We start from the raw sequence: 20,768 nt of genomic DNA on the forward strand, positions 1-20,768 counted from the left end.
AAATGGGGAAATAAATACTTTCTGTAATTTTCAAACAACAGCTGAAAACTTGCAGTGTGAAAACTACTAGCATCTAAAATTCATGAAGACAGAAAATATTTGCCCAGAGAAAAAGTTGTTGGGGTTTTTTTTTGTGAAAACACATTCAATATGTGTCACTTCTGAAGGTTTTTGATTGTCAAAGCATAGGAGAGTGCACACATGCACGCACACACGCATGCGCGCACACACACACACACACACACACACACACACGTGTTGGACTAAGGGACTGACGGCCAAAACAAAGGACCACACAGTAGGCTGCTGGGATGTTACAGCCCATCCTCTTTGGAAGAATGCACATACACACACACACACACACACACACACACACACACACACACACACACACACACACACACACGTGTGTGCGTGCTCACGTACATATATATTTTTATGTGGTGCAAGCATACACACATTGTACACATGCATACACACACACACACACACACACACATACACACACACACACACACACACACACAGTGTACCATTAACACTCACTGACACAGTTCAGATAAAATGTCATTGCGGGACACTTCAGCTTGAGCTTTAAACATTTTACTTGGAAAGGCACAAACTATGATTTCCTGCTAAATTATTCTGATGTGAGAAATAAAACTGAGAGACATATTTTTTTTTCTTTTTCCTAAAATGGACATTTCGGCCCTTGTATAGATGTCACCCTCAAATAAGAATCCTCCTAAAACCAGTCTTTATTGTTTTCTCTCTGTTTTTTTTTTTTTGTTAATTTCCAGCCCAGAATATCACCGTTTTTTTTTTCTTATTTTTTTTTTCCAAAAGTGCAATAGTAAGTAGAGAGATTAATATCTGTTTGTCTCTCATTCCTCCACAGTACCTGAGGCCAGTGACTGTGCTACAAAGTCCACGTTGACAGAAGAACAGAAACGAGAAAATAAAAATCAAATTCCAGGAAAAACAAAAGAAAAAAAAAAAGACAACATAAATGTAAAAGTTTGCTTTCAACCCAAGGAGTCATCTGTGAGAACAACCAAAGAGTAAATTACAAAAAAAAAAAAGAAAAAAAAAAGAAAAAACAATCTCTTCAAATTCTGGTTGAGATGAATGCTTTCCCATTGCTTTCTTGATTCACGGTTATTATTAGTAAAGTTCTCTCTTGCTCTCCAGATTCCCACGAATAAGGACTATATCTAAACAATTTAACTCTTTCATTGAGTCATTGATCTTCCCCCCTCCAAAAATCAATGGTTGTTGAACATTACATTTTCAGCATGGAATCTAGAATATAACCACTGTTTCAAACAGCACTGGTTTGTTTTGTTTTTGTTTTGTTATCATTTCACATCACTGTGTTCATGTATTGTTTTTTTTTCTTTTTTTGTACATTTTCTCAACCTCTCCCTCTTTTTTTTTTTCTTCTTTTTTTTTTTTTTACACATTGACTTATGTATCTTTCTTTTTTTTTCTTTTTTTTTTTTTTTTTAAAGGAACCACAGTCTGTTGTATAGCCAACAACGGTCCTTTTGCGCTCCAGCGGTGGAGGATCGCTTTACGAAAAGAAGAAAGGGTGACAGAGAGAAGGAGGAGAGAGAGAGAGAGAGAGAGAGAGAGAGAGAGGAAGAGAGGGGAAAAAAAAAAAAAAAAAACAAGATGAAGATGAATAGGAGGGGAAAGGGAATCTGTGAAATTTGCCTCCATTTAAAACTTGACAGTGACCAGAATGTTTCAAGTTCTCCGTAAAAGTCTCGCTCTTCACTTGTGTCTCTGGAGTGCTTTCCTCTTTCTTCTTTTGAAGAAACAGCAGCACCTGGAAGCACGGAAGAACACGCCACTTAACAACCGCACTTTCAAAAGTCTTTCAAAAGGCGTCGAAGTACCGTTACGCTGTCAATATTGGACAGAAACTGACAGATTAAGGTGTGTGTGGGGGAGGGTGGTGTTATGCTTACTTTGTATCGTCTGCCACCTCCACCTCGGTGGGCGCAGTGATGGGAGCGTTGGAGTGTCCTGCGGTCGGATCGTCGGTGTTTAGCTCTCCGTTCGTCGAGCTCATTACCTGCACGGGCGGGCAAAGCAAATCGAGTGAGAGACGCTCCCGCGCGCTAGCCGCGACAAAATGAAGTTCAGATTTATTCATTTCTGTGTCATACAAAAACATAATCAAAAAAGTCTGAGTTCACGAAACAGGAAAACCGTTTTTTTTTTGGTTAAGTTTGACATGGCGATTTTTCAGTTTATAAAGAAATCACTTGGGTACATGTTATATCTAAGACTTCGGTGAGAACTTCCCGACGTTCAGAGGGACGTGTAGCTTATTGGGTACTTGTGAAAACGGTTCCTTTACTTCAACTCTAAGGCACTTCTAGCTAATAATGTATGAATCGCCTATTCAAAGAGCTTGTTTTGGGGTGTACTTCACACTACGGCCACTAGATGGCACACAGGGTTCACAAGGCTAACAAAGCACTTACTGCCTCCTAATTACTTCACATATTAAACTTAAATCTTCAGAGGAACCAGGCAGAGTTTTTTTTAATAAGAATAAACTGCTGCAAAACTCAGAACAAGAAACAAAGCTTCTTTTCTCCAGACATTTCAGACCATCAAAGTCTAGTCTGTCTCGTGTTTAAACATTTCACTAAAGGATTTTTTTTTTTTTTTGGCGACGACACACACACTGCCTCCTTGTAGTGCTGTGTTTGTGAGCCTGAAGCATGTGAGCTAAGGGTTTTGAAAAATGACACAGTGTACACACACACACACACACACACACAAACAAACAGAGGGAGAGAAAGCGAGAGCAGACACAGCCATGCTAGCACCATGCGCGGAGCAGTACCTGTGCAGAGCCCCCCAGCCTATCAGCTGTCAGATGTGAACCCAAGGTCTCCTTATTGGTCACTGGAGTGGGATGGGACTCATTTCCTTTGGGTTCAGGCGACTGACCCCCACAGCACAGTGGAAAGGCATTATGTGAAGGGGCATGGAAGGGTAGGTAGCGGTTGTGATGTGTGTGTGTGGGGGGGGGGGGGGGGGGGGGGGGGGGGGGGGTTGTGGTGATTCAACAAACAAACAAACAAACAAACAAAACAAAATAAAAAAAATTACAGATGCTATTTCACATGCAGAAGCAGGCATGTTATTAAGACACTACGTTAATTAAGGAAGAAAAAAAAAAAAAAAGAAAGAGAGGACATAAAAAGTAGAAAACTAAAACAACCCACCAAAATCATGCAGAAAACAAAATGAGGGACCACAATCAGGAATGCTACTACAAGAGACACCATCACTCACATCACCTGTTGTCTCTTAACTTTGCGTTCCCTATGAATTAAAGTCTAACTTCTCCACCCTGACACCGAAACCTCCGAACCCGCGAGTCCTTACTGCTGGGATCTTAGCTTTGTACAGGGCATTATACTGAATACTGAAAAATTCATTATATAAAACATTGCGTTAATCTCAAAATCAATCATAAAATTTAGGGATTTAGGGATGTGGCGCGTAAGGTTTAATCAATTTAATCTGAAAAATAATAATATAATCCATTTCATTCTCTCAGTTAACAGGGAATGGACCCAAATGCATGTTGTTTGCATGCATTTTTTTTTTTTTTTTTTTAAATGGCTCTGGTTAGTTATTGCTGGGCGGATTTTCATTTGCGGTTGGTTCTCCCACTAATGAAAGGTTAAAAAAAAAAAACAGAACAAAAACTCGACGTGTTTATAAATCAGGAGACGGTCCTTCATCAAGCATGAATAAGGAAACCATTTGTTAGAAGGCCTTAGTCTGCGTAAGTGATTGTTGTGTAAGGACCAACTGGAAATGAAGACGGTTTAGGGAGAGCGACGAAAGACCGCCACGTAAGTGGGGTGATTACGTCTCTCCGCACAGAGGGGGGGCGTACGGTGGGCGTTGGAGTGGGCGTCCGCTCTCGGCCACGGGGATCTCCGTGGAGACGAGAGGCGCGGGTCCCAGTATTGTCTGGGGGGGGGGGGGTACGGGGAATGCCAGACTCACCTGATTTTTGGTCTGCTGCTGAGCTTTGTCTCGGCTGCTGGGTTGGGGCGTGTCACTGGGTGTCGGGCCAATGGGTGTGGGCTGTGTGGGAAACAAACAAATGAAACAAACAAACAAAAAAAAATCACACCCTTGTCTTACACAAGGCACTTCTCACTGAGTTTAAACACACTTTAGTGGAGAGTGTGGATCGTAATGCTTCCTGAAAGAACTCAAAAAGCTGCAGAACTGACAGATTTTGTTTCTTTTTCTATACAGTTTTGTGGTTGTTTCTGTGAAGAAAAACAAGGAAGTGGTACATTAGTAAACTCTGCGGTGAAAGAAAGAAAGAAAGAAAGAAAGAAAGAACGAAAGAAAGAAAAGGAGAAATAAGAAATGACAAACTCACCAGAGGCTTGCCGACCCAGTCATACTCGTAATCGAAGACGTAGCCATTTCGGTCGAAAAGGTCGGTGAAGAGTTTCCTTAAGTAATCGTAATCTGGTTTCTCAAAGAAATCCAGTCTCCTCACGTAGCGCAGGTATGTGGCCATTTCCTCTGTGTGGGGATCAGACATGGTTGGGTTGTCGGTTATTCAAAGCCACTGTACAATACTTCAACGCCACGGGGTCTGGCATGGTCAAAAAAAAAAAAAAATATCATGACAACTACAGCACCCACCTGGAAAACTTTCGCAGAGAACTTCAATCGGTGTTGCTCTCTTGGTATCCCCAATTTTCTGATATCGCTCCTTCAGCGTGTCCGCCTGGAGGGGGTGTTAAATATACATAAATAAGTCAAATGAACATTTACCATCTTACAGCTCAGATTCTCTAAGTCCCAATGCACACAAGATCAGAAAACTCATGAAATTGACACACATCACAGAATTGCAGATACGACCAAGGGCGTTCCTATGTCACTAATCGACGCTTCCGAAAACAACCATTTTGTGCGAATTTCTTCCTAACAGTCAACTAAACAACTTAAGGAAAAAAAAAATAGGAAAACAATGGAAACGCCAAAGCGTCAGGCGGTTTTACTTTAGGGCAAATTCCTGACACCCTTGTGCTCTGAAGTCACACGAGATTTATAAACAAAAACAAACCAAAAAAACGAGTATTTTGACGTGCCTGAATAGACAGAGCTGACTCACGAGTTTAAAAAAAAAAAAAAAAAGTGTGGAAACAAACTAAGATGAACCAAAGTCCTAAACACACAGACAAACTTCCTCTTTCAAGTCAACACATACAACACTTTCAACGAAGCGTGACATCACGCAGTTTGTGACGCTCCTTATGGAATGTTTACAATAAAACTACAATTACATCTCCATGGTGATCAAAACAGTCAAGCGGTGAAGTTGACGTATACAGCTAAACCGCAGTGCGAGTCTTGGCTGTAAAGAACGGGAGTCACTCCACAGTAACGCGCGTTTGTCACGTTAATGAAGCCGGCTAGCCTAGCGACTAAGTGTTACTTAACACAGTGGTGGTAAAAGGGGGGGGGGGAGTGGTCAGCGGGGGTCGCTGGAGACAATAATGAAATCGGATACCTTCAGGCCCTGCCATGGTAGGCTGCCTCGCAGGAAGTACATGAACATGTGACCCAAAGCCTCGAGGTCATCCCTTCTGCTTTGTTCTGGAAGAGTGGACATTGCATTTCAGAGCGGAGAGAAATCGATACCCCGGTCCAACATATCAGCCGCTTCCTTCAACGCTCAGATTTCAGCACTTAACATCCATGCAGCGTGTACTGTGTCTAAGGTCTGGGTTTACCAGCAAAGCTGCACAGACATGCATCTTTTCTTTTTGGCTTTGTTTACAAGGTATAAATAAAGTGCTTACTGCATGATGAGTTGAAAACGTAACTGTAACGGCACTGACCTTTGCCCAGGTGCGTGTTGATGCTCATGTATCGAGCGGTGCCCGTTAGGCTCTTGTGCTCCCTGTAAGGGATATGTTTTTTGGTCTCGGGGTCGATGTACTCTTTGGCAAGCCCGAAGTCGATGATGTGGATGGTGTGTTGCCTCTTGCTTCCCGGCCGGCCCACCAGGAAATTTTCGGGTTTGACGTCTCTGTATATCAAGCTCCTGGTGTGGACGTACTCCATCCGCGTTATCTGGAGACAGGGGGGGGGGGGGGGCAAAAAAAAAAACGGGAGATAAGCGATCTCGCGGAACCTTCTGGAGAACATTCCGAACCGCTTTCGACGTGGTTTTCGGGAGAGGCCAAGGGCAAAAAAAAAAAAGAAAAGAAAAAGAAAGACAAAAAAAACCCCTGAGGGAGATAAAGAAGCTCACCAGCTGTATGGCTATCATGAGGACGGTTTTGAGGGAGAAGGTGCGGTCGCAGAGATCAAACAAGTCTTCCAGACTGGGCCCCAGAAGTTCCAATACCATGGCATTGTACTTCCCGCACGGTCCGAAGTAGTAGACCTGAGGAATTCCCTCTGAAACCAAATCAACAGAGGAAGAGTTAGAGGAGTGGTGTGAAGGGACTATACCCACGTCTACTGCAGCTGTGGACTGGCTGTTATGACTGTGGTGGTTTAAGACAATCGCACTCTGAAAAGAAGGATAAGGACAGTGATGAAAACGTGAGGAGAACACATGGGGGCCGTCACAACAGTTCCACCGTTGGTCCACAGCTGGCCCACCCCGTTTCCTAAGCCAGAGAGTGAGGGTGACAGTCTGTCTAGCTGCTGATTACACATATAGTTGCTGTTCTGCCCTAACCCAACCCAACCCAACACCCCCCCCCCCCCAGAACAACAACACCACATACATACACAAACACACACATATTCTCAAATTTAACACCCCTCCCAAGTAGGAGGTGTACAGGAGGGAGTGGTGTTTTATCACAATACACAGCAGGAACCACTGGCATCTATGTGTGAATGATAAGGGGGCTCCTGGTATCAGCGTTAAGACCAGAAGTCACACCGCTCGCCAAGGAAAACCTGACAACATGAGCTGGTTGAAACAGTAAAGGTTGCATGTACGTGCGTGTGTGTGTGTGTGTGTGTTAGGGATGGGTGTCTGTGCGTGCATGCAGGTCTAGAGTGCAACAAAAAGTATTTGTGAATCATCGTGTATACTTGTGTTGAGTGAGAATCCCTTTGAAGATTATGCGTTCAGGATCCCCACTGCTGAAGGCCAGCACACAAAGGACATGGCACCCTGACACATGCAAGAGTCACTCATTCCGCTCTCGCTCTCTTGGGGGGGGGGGGGGTGCGTATCTGGCTTCCTATCCAGCCGCTGTCGTCCCAAAAACCAGGCTCACACACACAGAGACACAGACACAGACAGAGCAGAGAAGCCCAGCTCTGGCAGGATTAGGGTAGGATTTTCCTGATCAGGTCTATACACCACTCCCCCAGAGTGAGGCTCCGCAGATATCTCACACACACACATACACAAACACACACACACACACACAAACACACACAAACACCAACACACACACACACCAAAAAACACACACAGACACCAACGCCAAAACACGCATACACACACACACACACACACACAAACACACCTACACATAAACACACCTGTCTGCTCTTTACAGTGACCCTCTGACTGGGAACGCTGGCTCTGACGGATGTGTATGCAAACCGGCAACCAGGAAGCTGACTCATCAGAGCCCTAATCTTGACTTGCGCACAGCGTCTACTGAGTAATCAGCAGGGAAAATTACAACCGCATCTTGTCAAACCACTTCCTCCAGTTGTAAATATCAACACGCAAGTTGTCGAGGTAGAAATTTCTGAAATTCTAAAGGAACCGAAGAGACTCAAAGAGACCCACCGTGAGAACGAGGCTGCAGGAGGGAACGCTCTAGTATCATCCACCCTTACAACAACAACAACAAAACATTTCTGCCTGAGGACGTGAGGCCTGTAATGAGAGGCAGTTATGTAGGTAATAATTTTCTTATTGATTTCTCTGCCTGCATATGTCTTTATTTATTTACAGAAGGATATAACGACTACAGGAAAAAGGCAGAGCGTTTAGCAGTCTTTCTTTTTGCCATCTCTCACGCCACTCGAACTGAACGCTCTCTCAGATGACAGATGGAACTGTCTGCAAACAACCGGACCCATTGTCATCGGACACGAGGCCTCTCGGGGTCGTGAGCTCCAGCGCGCGCGATGGAACGTCAGAGTTTGGGCCGGGCCCGAGCCCTGCGGCGTGCATTAAAGATTCAGGACGCCCGCCGTCCTCGACAGGATAACAAGGCCCCCGGTTCCATTAGCTCAGGACCGCGGAGGCCGAAACTGAAACGTGATCGGTCCGGTCCGACGAGAGGCCCCTTGCCTGATTAAAGAGAACGGAGGGCTCATGTTATCTGTCCGGCCGAAAAAACGGATCCATCCGACAGGAGCCCGTTACGGGAACCGGGCCGCAGAGGATTCTGTGAGAGGGCTGGGATCTCATGTTTTCGAACGTCAGTGACTGCGAATAAACCTCTGAAATCGCATGTGATGTCAGCGCAGGAGGGTACAACTTGTCTCCTGTCTCTCTGTACACTGAAAACACGGTTATGCAAAAGGCCTTAGTCGGGATACTGCTTTAATGATAATGGAACTAAACTATTTACGCTGAACTACATTTCTGGATGAGAAGAGCCTTGGCCATTATTCATTTTACAAAAAGGGAGGGGCCCGTGTCATCAATTATTCAAAGTGACATAAAAACTGTATGATGTCTAAGATGCTCGCTAAGAGTGGAAGAGGGTACGTGTCCTTGTGCACCATTACGATCACATGACAGAGACAGAGACAGAGAGAGAGAGAGAGAGAGGGAAAGAAATCTCTCAGATTAGTGTAATGAAAAAAAGAAAAGAAAAAAAAAAAAGGGCGAGAGAGAGAGAGAGAAAGTAACACAACCACTCTGCAGTGTGTTAAACTTGGCCTCTGACGTAGAAGGAGAAGATATCCTGATAAGACCTCTTACTCTTCGGTTTGGAGCCTTTCCAGCCAGGGGAGTATTACCGCTCCATAGATTAGTGGACGCTTAGCTTCCAGGCAAACACTAGCACTGTTACAAACCTCTGATCCTTACAGCTCTGGCTAATACCGCGGGGCTGCACGGATACGATTCTACTCAAGCTTAAAAAAAAAAAAAAAAAAAAAAGTTAATCAAGGAGATTCTAATCATTTACTGGTTGCTTGACTGTCAGGCTCTGTCTGTGTGTAGCAGCCTGCTCTGATTGATGGTGGAAGTGAAGCTTCTTTCTCACAGTGGTGTGGAGCGGCTCCACCCTGGTGGCTCCATCTCAGCCTCGGCCTATCAGCATCGTTCTGCTGCGTGGTCGCCTGCCTGCCGTTAAGGCTCAGGGACCAGGGGGTCGGGCGTGTTTTCACGCACCAGCAGAAACGCCTCAGAGGGTTTAGACTCTTCGACGGGGGGTGGGGGGGGGGGTGGGCTGGATCTCAGGTCGCCAACGCCGTTCAGAACTGCTGACCGGCCGAGGGGTTTGGGGGAAAAAAAAAAAGCTACAAAATTAGTTACGAGACAAACCTGAGAAAAAGCTGACGCAGCAAATGCAAACGGAGCTGGTGTCGGGTGAATTCTATTGACACGTTTAAGCAGTTTTTCCCCTTTCCCCCTTTCTAGGATACAACGCAATCATATCTACACTATCACCACACAGAGTAGACGATGGATAAAAACAGCATCTGTAATTACGTTCCCTAAAGCAACAGCCTGACAACAGAAAACAAAAGCCATTGGAGCTAAGCTTTAGTGTGTGTGTGTGTGTGTGTGTGTGTGCGAGAGTGCGTGTGTGTGCCTGTGTTTTCTACCGCCTGGGAGACTGGAGCCCTTCCTTAAAAAGCAAGTGACGTGCGGGCACAGTAGATATTTGATAATGGCAGGTCGTGGCAGAAGAGCAGTGTCTATAAATACTGCAGGAGAACCCTGGTCCCCTGCACTCTCACTAGATCACAGCACAAGGCCAGCTCAGAATCTGGCACTGAAAAAGCTGGAGGGAGATCAGAGATGGAAATAACATTCGTCCAATGAATGACTTCACTGGATTGCGGTGTGGTGTGGTCTCTGAGTCTAGGCTATGTGTCAGAGCGTGCGTGCGCGCGTGTGTGTGTGTTTGTGTTTCTGTGTGTGTGTGTGTGTGTGAGAGAGAGAGACAGAGAGAGAGAGAGAGAGAGAGAGATATGATTCGTCAAGTCAGCCTTCCAGTCCAGTGATCAAATGGATGTACTCAGGATTTGTCCAAGCTGTTCATCCTTTTCATTTAGAGGCTTAAAAGGATCAAAGATCAGGGTCTCTGGTTCGGTAACATATAAGGTAATTATAATGAAAATAGCCAGCTGTCCCACCTGCCTATCCGAACACAGAACCACACCGCCGCCGCCACCACGACCAAAAAATAAATAAAATAAATAAAATAAAACCCCTCCATCTCCGAGCAACTGACAAAACCAGATGTAACAGCTAGCAGGCAAAACACACAGGCACTCTGATTCAGTGCAAAGGCCATTAGAGCTTCCACCTACTTACAGCTGAGATTGGTTTGTCTGCGTTAATCACCTCGCTGACAAATTCTTACATGTTTGTGTGATTGCGGTTAGGCCTGAAGACATTTACCTATTTCGATATGCACATTTGAGGTGTCAGGACTCGCATTAGTCGGGCCTTCTGTCTTCAGATCGGTTTTTTCTCTGTCCTTTCTCCGCTGCCGGGGATTCCACCCGTTTCTGATCATATTTAGACGTCTACCTGTTCCCGTACCAGTGATTCAGCCGATTACGTGCCCTTTTAACGAGGGGCTGGGAAGAAGGGACGGTCCCAAAGCGTGTAGTGCTGAGGACCACGGCTTGTTTGTACACCCCCCCCCCCCGACTTTCACCCATCACATTTTCATAAGAGCAGCATCACCCCCTCGGTTCACCACGGCCAGACAGACAGACACAGCGCGTGCGCGCGCGCACACACACACACACACAGACAGGATAAGGAAGCGGTGTACACATCATCAGTCAGCATATGAAAACAAAAACCACACTCACTCTGTCTCACTCACACACACACACACAAATTTACATGCATACATAGCAACACATACACATACTTATACCTCTGACTCCTCCTGTTTATTAGAAAAATATCAAATAAACTGACAGGGAGGAGTACTTACCTGAATTTCCCAACTGTTTATAAAATCTATATTCCAAATGAAGCTGTGGAGCTCTGGATTTGATTGGTTCCTACGGGAAAAAAGAAGAGAGAAAACAAAATGAGAAAATAGCAGATATAGATTTTTGTTTTTTAACATAAAAAGTCTAAAAATACTGCTTTTGCGTGGATAATGTACAAAGTTTCCGGAAGAGTCTCTTATCCTTTGTGAAGGGGTCATGAGACCGAAGGCAAATCATCTATGAATCTGTATTAACGGCGCTACAGAGGAGAGACGAAAAGGAAACCCTCAAATAAAAGCCGGAAAATGCAAAACCACATCTAGCCTATGTTGGACATGACGTAACAGGCCTAGGGCTCAGGCACCATGTAACGTTAAGATGGTAAATCTTCATTGGAAGCAGCTTACCACAACCTCTGCCCTTCAAGTGAAAAGATGGTAGCTTTTTAGTGTATGTACATTTAAAAAAAACAAAAACAAAACAAAGAAAACCACATTTTAGATGCAGCCCTTTGGCAGGATCAGGGAGCACGCTGCTCTTTTGATCGTCTGTTTATACAAGACACTGAAACCGCTAAACGCCATCAATCGTTCAAAGTTGACATATACCAATTTCAAAAGACTATACAAGTTGGGGTGGAGGAGGGGAAGTATTGTGTATGTATTCTGGTGACACTCTTACACCTAAAGCGGAGACTTCAATAAAGAACACAATTGGAGGGAAACAGTTGACATTTCAGACTTCACCACATAAGACTCAGACTCTCGCTTGTGCCACCCCCCGCCCCCGTAAGACTTTCTGAGAACTGGTCCTTGGAACCCTTAAAAATTAGAGAGTAACCGCTTGCAAGAGCGATCTAGCAGTTAATGGTGTGTGACAAGAACACAGAGAGCAATGCTTCAATCAGCACAATATCAGGTTACAGTACCCATCAACTCCCCCCCCCCCCCACTGACTCTCCCAGCACTCTGCTCCCATCAGCCCTCACTCACTTTTCCTGAATCCTGGGGCATGCCTCTGCTGCAGGGGTTAGCCACACACACAGGCCGGGTTGCTATGACCATTATACCATGCCCAGTTAGCTCAGAGAACTACAGCCAGGACATGAGACTAAATATATAAATAATATGAGGGAAAACCAGATGGCTCAAAACCACGGGACGTTCTAAAACGCTTACCGTGGAATAGCGCGGCTTATGCTAGCTTTACGTGCTTAAATTCAGCACCGTCCCACGAAGCATTTGTCCTAATAGCTCAGCGCGAGACCACCTAAAAAAAAAAAAAAACGTTCAACGCCACGAAGCACCGGTGTTACGGGCGTTTAAACAGTCGTCTTGCTACTCGTTTCTATGTCATGCCGTCTCTCAGAAAACCGCAAAAAATTCATCTGTGACTTAACGCTCTGTTCTGTTGTCGCACGCGGGGCTCTTTCCAGGAAACGGGGCTGCGTGGACAGATTACACATACCGAAAGCAATGCCAAATCTCTTGAGTTTAAGAAATCTGGCCGAACATTGCCTTCGCTAACAGATGCGCTGAGTGGCATTGGCGATCGCAAGAAAATGAACTTAAGACAGCAATTTAATTTGGGGGGGAGAAAGTGTGAAGAAAAACTGAAAAGAAATCAGACGCAGCTGACCAGAGCAGAAGGAGGGGAAAAAGGGAATTAAAAAAAAAAAGAGTCCACTTCTATGTCCAACCTGCTGTCTTTTCAGATACCCTCTCTCCACTTTAGCAGCCATGACTACGCTACAATCCGTCCTGAAACACCGCGGCCAAATCTATAACTTGACAACTTCCGCAAACCGGCCTTAGCAGGCCTGCGTGGGGGGGGGGGGGGGGGGGGGGGGCACCGACAGAAGACACTCTGAGGTGTCCTAGGGAAATAAGCATCCCACGACTAAACTTTAATGGAATTAAAATGAAACCAAATATTATTTTAGCTCCCGTGTAAGTATTCCGGGCTTGCTCTGCGACGAGAGGCCAAAAGCTACACTGTAGGGAAGTGTGTATCTGCCAGAGCAGAGTAGAGTGAGGTATAAAAGAGAGACCATCTGGTAGAACAGATTTCAATCTTAACATATCAAAGAGTTATGACTGCTACACTGGTACACTTGTCAGTGCGTCAATCTTATGCTACGACTACTGTTTTGACGACTTCAGTAGCGACAGAATCTCCAGTGAAGAATTTCACGGCTAATGTCCTTGACATTTGTTGGGCTAATGATCATTTGAAGCTTCTGAAGGCTGCAGCTCAGAGAAAAAAAAAAAGAAGAATCTGGACTTTCCTTCAATGACATTTTTAAACTACTTCTTGTCACAGGCAACAAAAACTGTAGAGGCCCATGAAAAAGGCAGTGTTTTCAAAAACTGCATGAATATTGCACAGCTTGTCGGAAGTAAACCTGTGAAAATCGTTTTGCTTGTAAAGTAGATGACAAGTATGAGAAGGCCACGAGTTAAAAAAAAAACAAAACAGTTTTTTTTTCCCCCCATTGTTACAAGCTAAAAGTCTTTGTAGTTCTAACATGTTCAATCTGCATTTCAAAGCGTTTGACAGCAGAACAGAACTGGTGTTCTCTGCTGGTAGCCGAAATCATCCCAGTTTTTCTGTATCATTCGCTGCACTGTAGTGTCAGACAGAGCCTTTTCCCACGGCTCTGGGTGCTGTACAGATTACAGATGAAGGCAATATGATGTAAAATTTGATCACTCTAGTACAGAACAGAGTGATCAGTCATGAGTTGCTAATGATGAAAAAAACCCAAAAAAACCAAACAGCAACAACAACAACAACAACAAAAAAAAAACCCACACGCATTCCTGAGAATACTGCCTTGAGGTTCCCCTTTTTTTTTTTTTTTAAACCCCGTGATGGGAATCAACCCGGGACGTTTCGACTCGACATTTGTTAGTAAACACGTCCTCCCTCAGATCGACGCTACACTTTTCCGTTTACAGTGGTATAATGCAAGGTATTCATAACTTTATGCAGGCGTACGCTGTGATTCGGTGGTGTACGCTCAGCAACCCAATGCGAAAAAAAGCCACTAAACCTCGTAGGAGGAGGCGGAGGAGGTGGTGTGGAAAGTTGCAGGCTCTCTTCTGTCAGCTGTGAGTGATATCATCACTAATACTGCTCTACCAACAGCTTTATATGGCCTTAATACCAAAGGATAAAGCTCAAACTATGACCTTTGCATCTTGATGAGCCATTTTATTACATACATGCACGGCTTGGCTTATGTAACGATCAAAGCTTTATGGTCACTCTTCACGTCAACCAATATGTTCCACCGACGCACCCTCTGTCGAAGAGTAGTTGATTGTGCGTGATCTTTTTGGTAATCGAGATTATAAATCCAACCGCAAAAAGAAAGAAAAAAAAAATCCAAACGTTAACAGAATGAAACACAATTATTTTTAAAAGCACAGATGGATTAACCGCTGTATTACTCTTCCATTACATGCTGAGGAGCACAAAAAAAAAAAAAAGCCACACCTGCCGTGACAAAAATATATTCTGTTGTTTAGAACTGGGGCATTTTGCAAATGTTTTTGTGCAGCTTGTTCATCTATCATTTTAAACTGAGACATGCTTAAAAAAAAAAAGCCTCTTCAAGGTATCCAGTCTGCTCTGGTGGCAGGAACTATGGCAAAATTATAGAGAAGTTACAAGATTATCATCTGTGATACGTTCCAAATATTTGTTTACACAATAACGTCTTCTGGTAGAGTTTCCCCCCAGACGGAAGCCGTGAAGAGTCCAACTGCCCGACGTGCCGAGAAACGCAAAGCGCGACTGTAAAATACCAGTTTATTACGTGCAGGAATAGCTCCACGCAACTTTTAAGCAATATAAATAGACATTATTATCTATAAATAGGCCTAAAACAGCCCAGACAGCAGATTCCCATTTCCAAGGCTCCGCTCACGTGGAAGAACATGATCCCATAGTGATGGAGAGGCCTTAGGGCTCAAGTGGGGGGTGGGTCGGTGTGGGGGTGGGTCAGCCTTTATGGACAGAGGTGTCGAAGAGGCAATACGAGAAAGCAACAGCTGGCCCGTGTCCATCGTTTTAGGTCGGGTTTCAGGTCCCAGATGGAGACGGCAGCTGCACCAATAGATCGCGGGCCTCCCTAACGCTGGAAGGACTCGGGCAATAAACTTGTACCGGAGTTACTCAAGTGTTTTCGCTGTTAAGAGATAGAGTTTGGATCAAACAGAATCCCTCCTCCCCTCCAGACACAAACACTTAACTCCCGAGGTAGACGGATTCACTGCCTGCTGTTATCCAGATCATCAGCATAGGCTTGATGTGCACAGTTAAACATACTTTTATCATCTGACCAATGAAAAACTCACAAGGATTCTTTAGCGTTTGGTGTTGGGTGCGTGGATCTTCTCAAGGGCACACATACACATAAAACCAAAACAGATTACCAAGTAGTTAGAACCAAGGAAAGAGCTCACAGATGGGGGGGGGGGCAACTAGGTTATGTCTGTACTCTGTTTAGCAATGTACAAAGTACAAACCGCAATTCTCTCTGGTTACACGCTTGCAGCAATTATATCCTCTTCCCCTTCAAACACCTCTCAGTTTTCATGTCTTAATGAAGCATTGCAGAATAGGCTCAATATGAATCCATTACAACTGTCAATCACTGCTCTCACGGTGAATCAGGGGATGCCTCACTAATGTTTCTCACAAATCACACACACACATAAGCCTTGCAGAGAGCTATGGTGACAGTGTGGTGCGTGTGTGTGTGTTTGGAAGGGTTCCTTATCTCTCTCTCTCTACCGAGCATTAATAATGAAGAGTCACAGAGCCGTGATTGGCTGGGTGCCAGATGTTTACAGAGGGATGAGAGACCAGTGAAAACGTGAGTGGAGAAGAGCCTAGAGCAGGTGGGAGGATTTAAAGAGTCTGATTGATGACTGGTTAGGATCAGAGAGAGAGAGAGAGACAGAGAGAGATAAAGTGAGAGAAAAGAGAGATCAAATCCAACATACAAAATGGATGAGTGAGAACGACAGAATTCTGGGCTGCCGGCACCAAAGAGCTGACAGCTTTTGGGAAAAAAAAAAAGGGGGGGGGGGTGGCAGCCTGCTCACGTTACTATAAACTAACTGTTTGTATATGCATTTCTTCACAGCACCCCCCCCCCCCGACGTTACATTAGTGACGAGAGTGTGTGCGTGTACGCGTGCCGCCGAGCGCTCGTATTTACGCTCTCTCGGAGTTAGTTTTGCACTTGCGAATGTGCGCTGTGTTGTTTTCACGTGGACAGGAATCCTTGAACGAGAGCGTAATAACGCGGTGGATTTCCAGTCTTTAGCTTTCCTTCCATCCCCACGGGGTCTGGCAGTGTGAGAAAGTGCACAGCTGAACCAGAGACTGGAGCACTGTGTTGACAAGGCCCGGAAACAAAGGCAACCTTTCAGCGAAGCACTTCTCTCTCTCTCTCTCTCTCTCTCTCTCTCTCACTCGCTCCTGCTTCTTTTTTTCTTCTTCACACCGCCCCCCCCCCCCCCCCCCCCCCCCCCCCCCCCCCCCAGCAGGAACGTGCACGCCTGTTTCAGTGACTGTCAGACGAGGCTGTGCCAGGGCCTGAACTATGAGTCTCTTTCTTCCTCTTCTCTCACGTGTTCGGAAAGAGTGACACCGTCGTTCACCTTTGTCCCAGGTACGGTGACAATGCAAACTGCTCTGAGAGCATTGAGGAAGAACTTTCGAATGTATGCAAGCCTAGACTGAGCCAATCTCAAGCACTAAAACGCACGAGTATCTGTGTGGCCAGGAGAGAGAGAGAGCGTGGCACAAACGTGTGGACAGCTGAGCTGGGCTGGTCTCTCTTTTGCTGCGACAGAGAAATGACCATACAGGGTGAACTGTGAACTCTTCTGTCGAATAAGACGGACGAGAAATCCACAAGTGTGTGTTAGCTTGTGATACGAGAGTCGCGTGTAACAAGAGTGTTTGTGGCTGTGTATGTGACGCGGATCTGAAGTGGACTTTTCTTGTGTGAAACGAGAATAAAAACAGCAGTGTTGCTGAGTGACGTCCAGCCCTGGCTATTACCGGACTGGTAGATAAAAATACACAACAGATGTGGCCTTTCACAGACAGGAGAACCAAGGCTAACAGAATAAAAAATACTCAACAAATGAAATTAAAAAACAAAAAACAAAAAAACCAATGGACTGCATTCAGACAACTTTGATAAAGATATACTCTTAAGAATATTACCATCTGTCAAGTTTCTAATGTAAAAAACAGTTTTATTCCACTCCAAGCTTGCCAAGGCGGAGCCAGTAAATCAATATGTGTTTGTACACATTATCTTTGACAAGCTGTCTCTGGATGCCAACACTAACCTGATGCCTATTTCCCAGAACACAACCTTCCAAAGTGACAGCTTTCTAAGGATCCAATAAAACATAAGCAAAAACCCCTCCCAATAAAAAGAAAAACAAACCAGCTATGAACTCTGTAATGGAATTTCAATGTCAACTTGCTTTCCTGGATGTTCCTTACCATCAAAATTGCCATGCTCTGCTTCAAATGTTCATTTTAAAGTTTGATTCAGTACAAATTAGGTCTGCGGTCAATGAAATTATTAAACGGCGTGGGGGGCGGTAACCTCTTTTTTTTTTTTTTCCATCAAAAAAGTGTATTACCAGAGGTGGACTTCCATTACACATTTCCCTCAAATAGGCCTGTCATGTCTATTCATGTTTCTGATGAGAACTCTGGGCCTAGGGAAAATGTCAGGCAACATTATCACAGACTGATTGACCAGCGCAAAGTCGAACGTGTTGAAACATTGGGCTGTGTTTTAAAAAAACGATGTCATCTTTGAAATTTAAAAAAAAACAACAAACAAAAAAAACCCATTATTTAAGAAGTCTCTGGATAAGATTCATCTGTGGGACCGGTAAACTTTGGTATATTTGACCGACTGCGCTGAGGAAAGCTGAATTGTGGGTGTAATAGTTTGTTGTTGTTATTTTTTATCTCTGGTCACTGCTGTAATTGCTGTAATGTTTACTACATCTGAGTTCAAAGAGGAAATGAGAAAAGATTCATTCATGCCAAATCTTAAGAACTCACAATACAAAACTGAAATGGTCTACACAAATTTTCCAAGAAATTTTCTCAATCAATTCTTCCCATGATCTTCGTAAGCTGCTACAACCAACTACACCCCCCCCCCCCCCCCCCCCAAGTCTTTCCACGCCAATCCGCTTCACCGTCAATGCCAAACTATTCCCTCAGGAAAGTCAGTACGTTCATGTGCATGGTCCTTACTGAAGTAAGCGCTTCTTTTCACATGGCATTAGTGTACGACCCATCACCCTCCACTCTACAGGGCTTTTATATGGGAATTTATAAAAAATCATCTTCTCCTGTTATGGGAAGACCCCCCCCCCCCCCCACTTTCATTACGCATGAGTAAATCTCAGTATCTCTGACTTTTCAAAAGTAGCCTACATTTGGCGAAGCAATGACGACTCCTGATCAGGAGACACAGAACACACAGACAGTGGGATTTATCTGCTATTCTTCCTCTGGGTTTGTTCGCTCACTCCGTTTTCTCAAGCTTTCTGCTTTCCATTTATGAGAAATCATCAAGTGTAAAAAAGCAAAAAAAAATCTCCAAATCCATACGATTTGGTTGAACGTACAAAAAAAACTATTCAGATGGACTAGTCTTGCTCACGAAAGAAGGGTGAGCGACACAAAGTGAAACAAAGAAACGCAAGCATCAAGGCAGAATGCCCATTGATAACAAAAGGGTCTGCTTTCCTTGGGTGTGTGATTGTTTAGCTTGTGCAAACAGGTAACGTGGTGCGTGTGAACGCTCCCGAGCATTGATCAAGATGCAGGATATGAACATGTGAATAACAATTAAAAAAAAAGAAAAAAAACGTCCAAATGATGGCACCGCAGTCAAAGATACAGAGAACCATAAGAGTGGAACAGGTATAAAGTATGTCAACATCATGAATGATAGTGCATATGCTTAAGTGGTTTTTGATAGAAAAAAAGGGCAGTGTGATGAATGCCGTGTGGGACGCGCCCCCCCCCCGCCCCCCCACTTCGCTCCCTTACCAATTTGATGGCCACGTATTCGTTTGTGTAGAGGTTCTTTCCCAGCCGCAGCTCCCCGAAATTGCCACAGCCGATCTTTTTGCCCACGCGGAAGTTCGGGCCAACCATGAGAACCCCCGAGTTGGTCCCTGTCCCACGGGCTCCATGTCCAGTCCTGCTTCCAGCTGCTTTAGACATCCTTTTCCCTTCCTCTGTCTCTCCCTTCCCACCTCTCTTATCAAAATCCATAAGCTTATGATACCCTGGCTTCTCCACGGTTACTCCCCTGCCATGCAAATCAGAGAGGAGTCAAAACAACCCCCAGGGGAACTTGTGGGGAGGGAGGCAACGCAAAAAAAACAGAGGAGACAGGGAGTTCTTTATGTGAGGTATAGTTTATATACCCCGATGTTTTTTTTTTTTAATTTAAAAAAATAATGATAATAAAAACGACCCAAAAAAAAAAAAAAAAAAAAAAAGGTCGACGGTTTCCAGTATCACCGACGCGACGACAGTCGGTTTTCTTTGCTTGCGAGAGGCTCCTCTTCTGTAAATCCGTTCTGGGAGTAGTAGCACTTCACCGCCTGCGGTAGGCAGGTTGTTGGGCTAGCATGCACGCACATATACACACACGCACACACACACGCTCACATTCATACATACATACATACATGCACATGCATACACGTTCTTTGCTACTGGATCCAAACTTCCGTATGGCAACTTCCCCCGGTATTCCACATTGTCTCCTGGAAGTTACTCTTTGGTAATGCAGTGTACATTCTTCATGTCCTGGTGCCGCAGTCTAATGCTCGCAGGTGAAAGGTGCGACTATTCCAAGACGCCAATCAAACTGTGACGTATGGCCCGCTGTTCCACCGTATATCTACAAGAAACAGAAAACACAGTTAGGGATTTGGAATATGGTTTATTTTTGAAATTCTCAGGTAAAGTTTATGGTTTAGGGCTGTTTTTGGAAAACCTCCATTTTAGAATTACGTTGACATTTTCGCTAGGAATAAAAATGCGCTAGCCATAGGGCAGTGTGTGTTCTGCATAAAATTAGATGAAAGGTTTATGATGCATCAACACCAAACTAGACTCTAAGAGAATCCATTTTCAGATTAGCCTTAGTGATGCAGAAGGCTCAATAAACTTCATCAGTGCAGGCCAGACAGAAATACAGCATTCTGGGCGAATATTATTGAGAGGAGAAAAATGTAAAGCATTGCAAGAGAAAGGCCAGTGCCGGGACATTTAGTCATTTGATGACGAAGTTACCATGGAAACAACCTAAACCAGGTTTACAGAGGTCTCTGGGAGTCATGGGATCTCAAAGCAAGGCAGAGCAGAGTTGCAAATTACAAGCCAAACTGTGCTTGTATCGGTTTCCACATGCAACTGCTATGTGACAGACCCTGTACAGTTAATGGGGAAAAAAAAAACCCTGAATACCGTAAAAAGGTTGAATACCTTCA

At 44.6% G+C, this 20,768-nt stretch overlaps 1 protein-coding gene across 2 annotated transcripts; it reads right to left on the reverse strand.

Moving 5' to 3' along the window:
* Window positions 1-1,496: 1,496 nt before the first annotated feature.
* On the reverse strand, window positions 1,497-19,706 carry csnk1g2b (casein kinase 1, gamma 2b). Of its 2 annotated transcripts, XM_030783586.1 has the most exons (11): window positions 19,312-19,706; window positions 11,193-11,262; window positions 6,326-6,474; window positions 5,910-6,144; window positions 5,579-5,664; window positions 4,705-4,789; window positions 4,433-4,581; window positions 4,045-4,125; window positions 2,864-2,965; window positions 1,974-2,080; window positions 1,497-1,831 (listed from the first exon to the last, which is right to left on the reverse strand). In XM_030783586.1, the coding sequence occupies exons 1-11, from the start codon at window positions 19,537-19,539 to the stop codon at window positions 1,777-1,779; spliced, it is 1,347 nt and encodes a 448-aa protein (XP_030639446.1). In that variant the 5' UTR covers window positions 19,540-19,706; the 3' UTR covers window positions 1,497-1,776. The 2 variants fall into 2 exon arrangements, with proteins under 2 accessions (XP_030639446.1, XP_030639447.1); XM_030783587.1 differs by lacking the exon at window positions 2,864-2,965.
* Window positions 19,707-20,768: the final 1,062 nt, after the last annotated feature.

This window comes from Chanos chanos, chromosome 9 (assembly GCF_902362185.1).
Source record: "Chanos chanos chromosome 9, fChaCha1.1, whole genome shotgun sequence".
NCBI classification, from domain to species: Eukaryota; Metazoa; Chordata; class Actinopteri; order Gonorynchiformes; family Chanidae; genus Chanos; species Chanos chanos.

Coding starts and splice junctions, on each gene's coding strand:
- csnk1g2b (XM_030783586.1), bottom strand. CDS start 19,539: ATGGATTTTGATAAGAGAGGTGGGAAGGGAGAGACAGAGGAAGGGAAA. Junction 2,081..2,863: donor GGCTGGGGGGCTCTGCACAG/GTACTGCTCCGC, acceptor CCGCCCGTGCAG/GTAATGAGCTCGACGAACGG. Junction 1,832..1,973: donor GAGGTGGCAGACGATACAAA/GTAAGCATAACA, acceptor CCGTGCTTCCAG/GTGCTGCTGTTTCTTCAAAA.